This window comes from Lynx rufus, unplaced genomic scaffold (genome assembly GCF_022079265.1).
Source record: "Lynx rufus isolate CCGP_SWC_20201006 ecotype Redwood Valley unplaced genomic scaffold, mLynRuf1.p SCAF_2, whole genome shotgun sequence".
NCBI lineage: Eukaryota > Metazoa > Chordata > Mammalia > Carnivora > Felidae > Lynx > Lynx rufus.
Window position 1 is genome coordinate 95,464,826 of NW_025814834.1, and position 13,155 is coordinate 95,477,980.

General features: G+C 37.8%; 2 protein-coding genes across 4 annotated transcripts in view; one reads left to right on the plus strand and one right to left on the minus strand.

Moving 5' to 3' along the window:
* The window catches only part of MAP3K19 (mitogen-activated protein kinase kinase kinase 19), a 40,625-nt gene extending 38,701 nt beyond the window's left edge, over positions 1-1,924 (plus strand). The window contains exon 11 of the mRNA XM_047085349.1: positions 1,249-1,924. Within this exon, the coding sequence (XP_046941305.1) occupies positions 1,249-1,315 (67 nt within the window). The 3' untranslated portion in view covers positions 1,316-1,924. The remainder of the gene's footprint in view (positions 1-1,248) is intronic.
* Positions 1,925-5,288: 3,364 nt separating this feature from the next.
* CCNT2 (cyclin T2) overlaps positions 5,289-13,155 on the minus strand; it is a 40,636-nt gene continuing 32,769 nt past the window's right edge. For 2 of the 3 annotated variants that reach the window (XM_047082618.1, XM_047082620.1), the window contains 2 exons: positions 11,988-12,058; positions 5,289-11,465 (listed from right to left, as the gene is read on the minus strand). In XM_047082618.1, the coding sequence (XP_046938574.1) occupies positions 10,038-11,465; positions 11,988-12,058 (1,499 nt within the window). In that variant the 3' untranslated portion in view covers positions 5,289-10,037. The remainder of the gene's footprint in view (positions 11,466-11,987; positions 12,059-13,155) is intronic. The other variant, XM_047082619.1, reaches the window with a different exon arrangement.

Genomic DNA, 13,155 nt, shown 5'->3' on the forward strand with positions numbered 1-13,155 from the left:
GAGAGATTTCTGTGTATTTTCAAGACAAAAGAAAGGGCCTCCACAAGGGGAGCTTTTATTTCAAAATGACTTATAGTCACTTTATTTTTATGTCCATTTTCACCTGGGCTATTCCTGGTATTAATCCTCCTCGCACAAATTATCAAAAGATAGCCAATTTAGCCAAAATAATGCCTTTCAAGTAGGTCATTGCAGGTAACTATTAACTGGTTCACTGGTTCATTGACTAGTTCATTGGCAAAAGTTTAATTTCTTGAGGAAAAATAACCTAAACCAAAATAGTACTGTCTTCCATTATTTTATGCTCATCCAAGAGGGCCCCAAATGGGATTATTTCAATTAATCACCAAAATGCATTTAAATGTCTACTTCTTAAAGGCTATTTTTTTTAATGTTTATTTTTGAGAGAGAGAGGGTTGGGGAGGGGCAGAGAAAGAAGGGGACAGAGGATCCAAAGTGGGCTCTGTGCTGACAGAAGACCAATGCACGTGGGGCTCAAACTCACAGATTGTGGGGGCATTACCTGAGCCGAAGTCAAGATGCTTAACCGAGTCACCCAGGCATCCCTGCTTTTTAAAGTCTTTTCAATTCTGGATTCCAGTGCCTCTCCATTTTAAAAGTAAATTTAATGCTAATTAAAGGCACATTAAACTGTACACCCAAAAGTGAGAATTTTACCGTATAAGTTATACCCCAAATCGAACAACAGTAAAATGTAAAGTAGGGACTAGTTTTTAATCATAACAACTACTTTTTGAGCTATTACTGTGTGCCAGACACTGTTCAAAACCTGTATGTACATTACTTAATTCTCCAAAGAATTGTTATTGTTATCTCCATCTTACTAATGAGAAGACTTTGTGTTGCTTACCTAAAATCATACTGATCAAAACTGAAGTGTAGACTCACCTCAAGTCTGTTTGGCCAAGACTGTGCTTCTATTTTTATTTTCCTGAGCACCGTAAGCAGATCCATTTTTTTAATTTATTTATTCATTTTGAAAGAGAAACAGTGTGGGCGAGCAGGGGAGGGGCAGAGAGGGAGAGAATCCCAAGGGCTAACAGGTGCAGAGCCCCATGCGAGGCTTGATTCCACAAACTGTGAAATTATGACTGGAGCTGAAATCAAGAGTTGGACACTTCACCGAGTCACCCAGGCGCCCCTGTACTTCCATTTTTAAGTTGGCAAGTGGATCCAGTTGGGAGGCACTTATTGGGTGCTGTTTCTAAAGTGTTTTTCCCTTCTTAGGGACCAGCATGAGCGACCTTCTGCTGCCCAGCTCCTGAAGCACTCCTTCTTGATAAGAAGTCATTGAACATACATCAACTTTCCTTTCCAGTTCCATTATAGATACACTCCGTGACTGCTTCATTGTAGGAATGATGGTAAAGGGACTTTTCCTATTGTTAAGTCAGCTCAACTCAACCAGATCCTGCAGTGTCCCTAACTAAAATGTTTTTAGGTAAATACTAGCCTCAAGCTTCAGGCGTGGTTACCCATGTATATGAGAAAATTTTCTTAAACAATAACAAAATGTATTGCTGTTTACAGTTTTGACTATCCTTCATTTTTGGCCTGTCAGTTTTAATGTCTTTAAAATAAATTGTAAAAACAAGAAGAAAATTGTTTATTTTTTGCTTGGCTGGTAAAGACACTTAATTATTGGAAAGGAAACCAGAGGAAGGTGATAAATTAAACACTGGAGGATGCTAGATTCTGTTTAGCAGTAACCTTTGCAGATTACAGGAGCCTCAAAATTAACAGGAAGAGCTAAGGGCCTTGGCATTTCATTATCAGAGGGTCCCCTATTTCCTCCCAAGTTTCTGCCTATAGTAAACTGTACTATTCAAGGTGGCCCCATAAGCCTCAGGTTGCTTCCCCTGAAATTTGTAGTACTACTTGAAGACTTCACTTATTTGCAGAGTCAATTAGGTCATGGCCACATCTAGAACTAGCTAAACCTAAGCCAGCTAGAATAAAAGCTGGATCTTAAAGAGGGGCGGGGGGGGGGGGTCAGCGTATCAACTTTTTCAGGGCACTTTGCTCACTTCACTTGAATGGACATCTCCACTGAGGTCACGCTTCATTTCCATTTTCGGACCAATGGAAACCTCACCAGAAAAAGTGGACAAGTTGTCTGAATTATTACAAGGCCTTGTTGTAAGTTGGTGGATTAAACGTTTTTGATAAGGTTTCTATTGCCGTGACTCCACTCATCTGCTACATTTCCTGTTGGTTGAAGCTCTCTCTACAGAATCTTTGTACTGGCTGCTATCATTTCAAAGCGGCACAATTACAAACTAACTTTAGGTGTATTCCAACACCAGTTGTCGGATTTTGTTCAAAAGCAAGCTGGTTTTTTAGAAGTTTTTGAGAAGTAACTGAAATGCAGTCAACTGGAGGTAAAAGATTTTAGTCAACACGTTTAGATGGGTCTTTGTGGTTATGCCTTCCTTCTTTCCAATTTGTACAGTTCTTTTCTCGTATTTGGTAAGAATTTAAGAGCTATGTCCCTTATTTACTTGTATATTAGCATAACCTAAAATATCATTTTGTTAGTCTTTTGTGCCTAAGACCTAATAGGTTGGAATTATGCTTAGTATTGCCTAGATGTTTGCTCCCTTTATTATGTTCCTTTGGGAGAAGGAAGGTCTGAAAGGAGATTGGGAGTGCAGATAGGTGGTGGCTGGAAGGGCATTTACTGAGCTCCTGATATAAAAAAGCACCTCATTTAATTCTGGTTGGTTTGGGTTTGTATTATTCTCATTTTCTTAGTGAAAATGTGACTTTCTCAAGGCCATCCTACTTGTAGGTGGAAGATGAGACAGCCACCCAGATTTGTGTGACTTTACAGCCCTTTCCCTGCTGCCTCTCAGATGTGTGATTTATAAGTAAAATTACATCAAATTTTACTCAGACAAAACCTCACGAGGAGGCTGATAAACAAGTTCCACCAGTCTGGTTAGTGAACTTGGTTAATGATATGAAAAGCTTTTCATTTTTCACTTAGCAACAGTATCACCTTCCTCTCTATGACCACCTCCCTTTTCACCACACACAATTCAAGTTTTTAATTATATTCAAAAGTACACTTCACTATGTACTAAATATTCTCGTATGCCCTGGGCCCCAAGCTCGACCAAAAGAAATTTAAGTCCTCAGGTAAAACTGTCAGAGTAGTTCCAACTCTACAGCACTTCCCTACATTTAACCTATTTTAGCCCTCACAGGGTAAACAAACATTCCTCGGTGGCTGAGTGAAGAGAACTGCCATAGTGGAAAAGAGCAAGCTCTGGAATATGGGGTTGGGGAGCATACAGTATTCCATTATCCACTTCCTCCTGCATGACCACTACAGCAGTCCTGGGCCTTTTATATGGTAATGAGTAGCTCCAAAATAAAAACCACCTAATCTGTTCAATAAGCAGTCAAAAGCCTCCATCACCTACCTACCGGACCATCTTTAGTCATATTACTTCTTGCATTTGTAAGTATTAATTCAGCTTAAAGCGGCTATGTAACTTAGAACCTTGCATCTAAAACAGCTTTCCAGGGGATTCTGTCAACTTCAAAGTACCCAATGGAGAGGCGCCTGGATGGCTCAGTCGCTTGAACACCCAACTCTTGATTTTGGGTAAGGTCATGATCTCACCCTAATGAGTTTGAGCCCTGAGTTGGGCTCTGTGCTGAGCATGGAGCCTGCTTGGGATTCTCTCTCCATCGCTATCCTTTCCCTGTTCACGTTCTCTCTGAATAAATAAACTTAAAAAAAAAAAAAAAGTACCCAATGTAGGCAGTCTGTATCTTCACTGGTGGTAAACAAAATTAACAAGAGTGAAAAACCAGAACAGCAAACAAGCCTGAGAAAAGCTAAAGTACTTCATCCTATTTCATGACTTCTCAAACTTGTGAAAAACTATTCATCTCTAGAGCAACCACTCCTGCAGATTTATGCCTTGAAAGACTAAAAACAACAGTACGCCCAAACTGATCTTGGGTGTATGACTGGACACTTGTAAGGTTGGAAAGCTCTTAATTTCATGCCAATAAAATAAAAACCCTTTCATTAGTGAGGCTCTTCACTGCCACAGGAGATTAGTATTGGGGAGAAGAAACAGGCAGGTCATATACCAGAGCTAAAACAAAAATGTACAATTTTTTCATTATATTGAGAACAGGGCAAAAAAAACACAACAACACAGGGGCGCCTGGGTGGTGCAGTCGGCTAAGCGTCCGACTTCAGCCAGGTCACAATCTCGCGGTCTGTGAGTTTGAGCCCCGCGTCAGGCTCTGGGCTGATGGCTCAGAGCCTGGAGCCTGTTTCCGATTCTGTGTCTCCCTCTCTCTCTGCCCCTCCCCTGTTCATGCTCTCTCTCTCTCTGTCCCAAAAATTAATAAACGTTGAAAAAAAAAATTAAAAAAAAAACACAACAACACAATGGAGTAGGATGAATTACAAAATGGAATTATTAACTTTAAGTGGAATTAACTGTTTTTGTAATGTTCCTAAATCAAACTCATGTAACTTTTTATATGCTAATACAATAGGCCCTTACTGGTGTTATCAACAGAAGATGAAGACAACTCTCCTTTAATTGATTTCAAAACATTTATTTTACATTCAGGCTTTAGATGCATTTTAGAGAAAGTAACTTTTCTATCTATCCTGCATGGCTTCAATTTTCTTTCAAGTGGAGGGTATGGGCAAATCGTGGGGAAAGCAAGGGGTTGGACAGGGCAGTAATAATAAAGCAGCTTATGATTAAACATTTTTTTTCACGGATAATTCCCCTTCCAGATAACTGCAATTCCTCTTTGCTTTTTGGGGAGTTGATGCAACAGTTTAACCAAGAACACCACAAAGTATGAATCAGAACGAACTGAAATTCTAGAAACAGTAGGCATGTAGTTTAATACACACCTAAGTTTAATGCACCTGGACTGGGCTTCCTCATTCCCTCCGATATCTAAAATATACTTCTGGCAAGATTCTCTTCAATGCCATCTATTCTCTTTAGCCTTCCCTCCTTAGCTTCACAACCCTAAGAATAGGTACATTTTGTAGGTAAGGAAATCAAGGCACAAAGTCAACTAATTCACCCAAGGATATCAGCTAAGTGGTGGGTCTGGGACGAGAATATGGACAATCTGAATGAGAGAACACACTCCTTGATTATATGAAGTTACTCAGATAAAGAGAAACTTACATTAAGGTCTGATTTCCCACATTTCCCAGGGACTGAAAATTATCTCTGATTCACATTAACAAGACATGTTAGAGCCTTGGATTGACATTTTCAATAAACACATTTTATTAATAATTCCTCGTAATAGATACGGAGCTGAAATTCAATGACTAATCAAATTCATGCCACATATACACATTCCTGTTTTGAATTTTCTATTAGCAAACACCCTATTCAGTAGTCCTTGGGGGTTTTGAGTACATTCAGAAAACAAAATCCCAATCGTTGCTGACAACAAATGAGTACATGTGAGGTTTTACAAACCAAGTAAATCCACTTGAAAAACACACCTTGAAAGAAAGAACGTACTCATTACTTAACAAACAACAGGCAATCAAATTAAACCAACTACTAAACAAATTTTAAGGAAGGCTTCCTCCCAAAAGCTTGAAATAAAGAAAATTAGCCCTCAGAATTTCCTTTGGGGTTAAAGAATCACAGGGAATGGGTTACCTCACCTTGATGAAAACACAATTACTCATAGCTGGAGCCACACAACCTTCAATGTGTCTTGCTTATCAACCTAGTCTAAAGAATCTGTCAGGTGAAAATAGATACTAGTAAACTACATAGAACAGAGTTAAGAGGAGTCACAGAAACAAAAGCTGGCAGCGCACACATCAACATTGTGGAATAAAAAATAGACGCACGGCATCAGACCTCAAACACTGAGCATTCCAGTCCCACTGGCAAGATCATCTCTATTATAAAGACAGACGTTTCCAAGGCAAACTTCCCTTACAAAACAAGCAAACTTCTATTTGACTTACATACATCAGCTTACAGCAATCAAATTTCAGATCTTAACGTTAACTGTGAATTCTCAATACGATGGTATCATAACTTCACACCCCTAGGACGCCAGAGACAGAATGTGCTGTTTTCTAAATCGCCTGTCATAAATACATGGGTACACAAAATTAACAAGTATCATTCTGTTAGCTCAGTTAATGCAAGTTACCTGGGCATGGGATTAACTGATCCTTCATCTGTAAATACAGTTAGCAAACCCTATTGCCTTCCAAGAAAGCCTCTCGAGCGAGAGACTGCTGAATCAAGAATTCTTCCACAAGAGCTCTCTAATGTTTCTCAGCAAAGAGATCTTAAAAGTGCACAGTACTAGGCAAGAAACAACTGCTCACTGATTAGATAAAATTTGGGAATGATGAGGTGTCTTGAGAACATAACTGTCTTCCTTTAGAGATACTACTACCATGTAAACAAACAAACCCCAAAACAACCCTCCTTATTTCCGTAGTAAATGCAAAATACCCTAAAATATCTGATCAACCAAAGATAATTCTACAGTACACAACAGTGATGCATAGGCAAGCAGTGGTTTATCTCTAAGGTTGGTTAAAGAATAAAAATCAGCAATTTAAATTCTCAAATCTAACCAAAAAATGTGCTCAAAATGCTTTAAGGCAAGGCAACTGGTAACTAACAAACACATTTAAAATTTGGTTCTCTGAAGGAGACTAGTCATCTCGTTAAGTTGGAGGAGGGTAGGCCAAAAATATAAGGTCTCCTACCCTAATTATAACCTGTTGGTAACAAAGTGATGCAAGCACCTCTCACATGGCATGGAAGAAATGTGGATCAACGATTCTAACCAGAATGCATCTGCACATGCAGAGAAAGACCAAGACGCACCTTTAACTGCTTCCAAAGACAAACCTAAGAAACGAACCTCAGGTAAAACAAGAAGGAATTGGGGCATTTTGCAAGGTTGTACCACTAAAGGATATCACCACTAGTTTGGTTAAGCAGGCCTCCAAGAATGTCTCAGTGAAAAACAAATTCTCCTTTGCTTTTTGGTTCCGAAAGCATATTTTAAAGTAGCTAAGGCAAATATATAGGGGGGCACAGCTCAATACTGGAAAACTACTTAGAGAGGTAGAAGTAAAGCCTTTCTATGCAATGTGCTTCTGCATAAAGGTAAGAAAACTATGACCTAGGGAAAAGACAACTAAAAAAATGAATCACTCTTTTAAAGGATGTTTAAAGATAATGCTTTTTAATATTTCAAATATTTAAAAAAAATCTCATCAAAAATGTAAATCACCTTAACAGTACTTTGCACATGTGGAATTTCATACCTAAATTTGATGATACTATTTTGGTTTACTTATGGCTACTTACAAAAAGACTCGGTAATAACGTCCATTCATTGGAGTCTTTTTCTTTGGTTGAGCCTATTGGGACTAGGCTGATGAACTATTTTATGCAAATGAGATGGGTAAAGCAAATTAACAGTAATATGAGTAATAGGGGTTTTCATTTAATGGAAATGAAACTTAAAAGGATTTTCATATTCATCCCCACGGTGCATTTGGAAGCTATAATCCTGTTCAGAGGTTAAAGAGTTTGAATAGCTCACACAATCCTGTACAAATTACAACTGGCTGCCCTTTAATAAATAAAGTCATCGTAAAGAATTACATTTACAGAGTGAAAAGTGAATACATAGCATTTCAAATTCAATTCTGGAAGTACTAATAAGTACTGACCCATAACAATATATACTAGCTACCTTTTAAACTGTCCATCATTAGCACCAATAAAGATTCAACAAAATTACCTTTATTCCCACATCTCGAAACAGTTCTGCAAATTCTTAGTGAAGTTTAAGTATAGTCACAGACCTTAAATATTCACATTGTTTCTATGTCATACTGAAAATAAGTTCACTACTTTTTGGATACTCTTTACAAAATCTTATTAAAATTCCTGGTATTATCATCCCCAATTATACAGTAGCACAACCACCCTATGTCGTTTCACATGATAGCTCCTTAGAGGTTTCACATCTAAATTACCAAGAACAAAACCCTTCCCTCCCTCATCTTGCACTCAGCTTAATTCTATACTAGTCCTCGAATTATGTACCACTGTAAAAGTAGAACTGTATCAAAATTACTGTGTTTATGGATACAATAATATGCCATACAGAGCAACAAAGTTACACGTAATGACAAAGATTACTAAAGTTATGCAAGACAAGAACAAATGTTAGGACATGCTCCCTAGGCAAAGTCCCTGGAAAGAGGCTCCTAGTATCCTAAGTTCAAATAGCATTGACAAAATAATGAACAATTATCTTAAAAAAAATTATAGAGCTACTGGCAAATTAAGTAATTGCTAAATAAAGTAGAGCACGAGATTAAACTCTAATATTTACAACTGCAACATACTTGAGTAAAATTACAATTGTGCACGTATCAGTGGCTTTTTAACAAAAATAATTCATATACATAAAGGAAAAAATTAAGACAGTTTTTAGTTCAACAAAAGTTGAATTCACCCCATCTAAAGATACTCAACAGCTCAAAGATTTACCACAGAATAAATTCAAGATTAGCTGAGAAACTGGAGCCACATTATTGGTGTTTCAGACAAATTTTAAACAAGTTAAAGTCTATTGTTTGTTCAGAAGTTAGATGACTGTGCAAACGTGACCTCAACAGGAATATACTGGGATGTGCAACAAACGGAAAACCTCCACTAGCTGTTCACCTGGAGGCTAACCCTTTTTTCTCACAGAGCTTCTTGGTAACAACCATAAGCTGTATATATAGGTACAATGCACAGTCAATGATCTTTTCTTTGTATTTATTGTTAGAATATAAAAGAACCGAGAGAGCAACAGGTTTAATTTCATTTCTATAAGGAAGACTGCATTTACCTGAAAAAGAAATATGGCATCACACACGAACACACTTCAGGGGAGGAGTATGTTTAAGAATATGGTGTCATTCTGAACACTAAAGGAAAAGCAATCCCTGTTTACTGGTAAAATATGTAGTGTTAAAGTTCTTTATTTAAGAAAAAAACTTACTAATTCTTCACTATATAAGTTTTTGTGAGTTTAGTTTTCAAATCACAGTAATCTACATAACCATTATTAACAGCTCTGTGTTTATAGTACTGCAACAAGCCAACACACATTTAAAATGCACTTCACATCAAGAGTATGTAAACTTTATTTTTTCCTCTTCAAGCCTTCAGAAAAGTAGGGGCTATTTCAGCAGCCAACCTGGTCAGAAGCTCTGAAGGCAAAAGTTCAGTGCCTCACAGTGTAAATAAATGACCATCTGTGGCACTGCATACCCATCTGTAGTGAAGTGTCCCCCTTCAGTGGCTTCCAGTAAGGCCTAGAGTTTAAGGTTAACATGAAAAAGTGCCACCTTTGTTTTAGATTAGTGATGGACTCGGACAAGATAAAATAAAATTATATTGTTATACTTACAAGCAGCTCCAATCCTGAGTATTTATGGTAATATCTAAACATACAAAAATGTATGTACATTTTTCTCCACTTTCTTGTAAACAGTTGTCAGTATACTGTTTTATCCCTTTATCATCGAAACATGCAAATCATACATACAAGTATAAATACACAAAAAGAAAACAATTTACACTCATTCGAAAGCCAAGCAACAACAACATAAAATAGCTACAGTATTCAAATTATAAATAATGAATGCTTGAGGCATCTTATATTCCTAGAAGCAGCCAGCCATTCATCCTAATGTTCTTAGCTGCAATTGTAGAAATACTGAGTTTTGCACCTTCCATGCTTTTACAGTATTTATAACACTATCATATGTGGAGATAAAGACTTGTTTACTATAATCTCTTCTTTTCAGAATGAAGAATAAAGCAGCACTTACAAATATTGAAACAGTGGCAGCAATAGCAGGTGTCACCACTGCTAGATCAGGAGGAAGTTTTCCATTCTAACCATTTTTAAATTAAAAAAGTAAAGGAAAAATGGACCTAAACAAATGATTACATGTTCATTCCTTGGGCACTTAACAGCGAGTCCAGCATGTCGAATGTGTCTTTGTAGTCCATATGCTGGCTGTTTGTACTGTACTCGTGATTGCCATCAGGACCGTTGGTCTCCACTGGCTTCTTGTCCAGTTTCACGAGGGTGCTGAGATGTCCGTAGCCCACCTGGTATGTGACAGGGGGAGGAGGGGGTAAGGGATGGTTAAAAACAGAGTTGTGAGAGGATATATACTGCTTAACAGAGGAGGAAGAACTAGATGAACTACCTGAACTTTTCGAACTTTTGCTCATTTTGGAGTGATGGTTGTGAGATGCATCATTGACATGCAGCTTCTTCCTCGAAGAGCTGGAACTAGAGGAAATGCCATCACTGCTCAGGCCAACAGGACTCCTCAGAACAGTGGGTGGGATTCCATCGGCACTGTGTTTACTGCCACCGCTGCTGCTGCCACTGTGGGAGTGGGAATGCTTGTGCCCGCTGGGGTGGTGGCGGTTCGCGGCATGGTCCTTGTGCTTCTCCTTATGGTCTCTGCTAACATGTGGGCTGGAATGCTTGCTCTTCCCGCTGCCCTCGTCAGAAGAGCTATGTCTTTCTGAGGAAGCAACTTTTATTTTCATTTTCAGTTCTTCCTTACTGGCACTCTTATCAGCGGGTGGTATCGGAATCCGTAATTTCAGCGATCCACTCTTTTCCTTCTTATCCACCGTGTATTTTTCAGGTTTTTCGGGGTTTGTGATGGGAATTTTCATCTTAATGGGAGAAGTGACAGAACTGCTGCTGGCTGACTGTGACTGCACGTGTTTGTGCTGCTGTTCTACCTGGGCGGCTAGATAATGATCTCTTACATCCAGATCAAGGGTTTCTAGCTTACGCTTTTCTCTGTATTTATCTAAAGACATTTTCTGAGGAATGACTCCAGGAGTAGCAGAAATTGGTCCATGGTGTTTACTGCTCCCTGCTTTCTGAGTATATTCTTGCTTAATGGATGAGTGATCGGAAATTCTGTCAGGTCTGTGATGTGATCCCGAATGCAGTGATACAGAAGGTCCCTGCTGGAAGTTGATGTTGTACTGGCCACCAGACAAAGAGGTCTCTTGTTTCTGTGAATACATCTGTTCTGTCCTTGCTGATTCTGGATGTTGAGGCCATTCTTGGTGTGATGACAAACTGTATGAGGTACTTGGCATTCCTGCTGCTAGCATGGACAGATTATCAGATGTGTGGCTGTCTTGAACAGAAATGTTTCCTGAATTTAGAGGGACTGGTGCAGGGAATGCTGATGTAGATGGTTTCTGAAAACTTGGGTTTGTAGGCACACCAGTAACACTATCTACTAAAATGGAATTCTGGACCAAAGATGAACCAAGAAGTGGCGTTTCTGAAACTTGTCCATCTACTTTTGGTTTCTTAGCCGCCTGATTGGCCTATTTAAATAAAACACAAGAGAAGTGATGACAGCAAAGGGATTTAATACAATTTTCTCTGCCTTATAAAAATCTCTATTAAGTATATGCAAACAAAACCACCTGGGGTTCAAGGCTTTATGTTGCCGGTAAGTAACTATCTTATTTAGAGGCACAAAAGGGGGCTATATAAAGTGGTAACCGCTGGTTTCAGAGTTAGATACAGGTTAAATCCTAGCCCAGCATTTGAGAAAGTAATTTAACGTGTCTAGGCTTTAATTTGCCCATTTGTCAAATAAGGAGAATATTTCCATTATAATCACTGTGAGAATTAAACAAGAAATTTATAAAGTACTTATTAGCAAAGTCCACTGGACACAGCAGTTGAATAAACTATTGAGTGTATGCAGTTTATGATACACTGTAATTAGTTAGGAATACCGGAAATAAGAATATTTAACCAAAAAATTCAAACTGGTTAGCTATGTACTTGTTAGATAAGTGATAAACTGATATTCTATTAAACCCTGCCAATTCTCTTACCCTCCAGTTTCGAATCCTCTTCAACCTACTAGGTGTTTTCTCCAATATTTGTAGAAACTCATGTGTTAGCTCTAAAAATAAAATTTAAATTTAAAACTTAGAAGGTGTCTTTAGGATTTATATTTCTCTCAAGTGGGCAATATTAAAAAGCGGGCCTCAAGAGTTCATCTACTTCACTATTACCCTCCTATTCAACCTTCAGCAAATAAAGAACTAGACACAGATCTGAACTATTTTCAAAGATGAATCACAGATGAACAAATGAATGAATAAATAAATATCATTCCCCCTGCCCCCATGCTTACTCAGAATCTCTGGAAAATTTAGTAGCATTAAAAAAATTCCCCCCAAATAGAAAATCTTCATTAGGCAAACATCATAGTAATAATTATTGCAGGCAAGATCCATCGATAGATTCTTTAAAACTAATGGGCAGAAGTTTAAAGGAAAAGGAGGTATTTGTATAATCCTAACATACCTTCCTCAAGATATTTAATTACAAAGAGAAGAACAGTAACTTTACAATGGAGGAACCCAGCAGATACCACCAAGTGATGACCATGGTTATCATTATCACCAGTAAGATATACCCCTTGATATATGAAGGACTCCTTGATAAGGTGCACTGAGTAAGGCAAAAACCATTTCCCAGTTATGTGGTATTCTTGCCAAAAATACAAAGTTTCAATTTAATGATGAGAAAACATCAAAGTCCAATTGAGGAACATTCTATAAAATAACTGACCATTATTTTTCAAAATGTCAAGGTCATAAAAAAATGGAAAGATAGAAAAACTGTCATAGTTTGGAAGGGATTTAAGGGGCACATCAACCAAATGGAACATAGGATCCTAGAACAGAAAAATTGAGGAAATCAAATAAAACTTGTCATTTAGTTACTACTGTACCAATGTTAATTACTTGGTTTTGATAATCATGTATTATTTTATAAGATGTTAACGTTACAGAAACCAGGTAAAGGGTATATAGAAACTACTATTTTGTAGTTTAAGTTTAAAATTATTTCAAAGTTAAATGAAAAGAATTCCTCGACCTACACTCATATTCTCCTAGCAATCATTACTATTAACGTATTATTAAAACTACCCTGGGTCATATATTTTTACCTTATTTTTCCCTTAAATTTAGGATCACAGTGAAATGACTC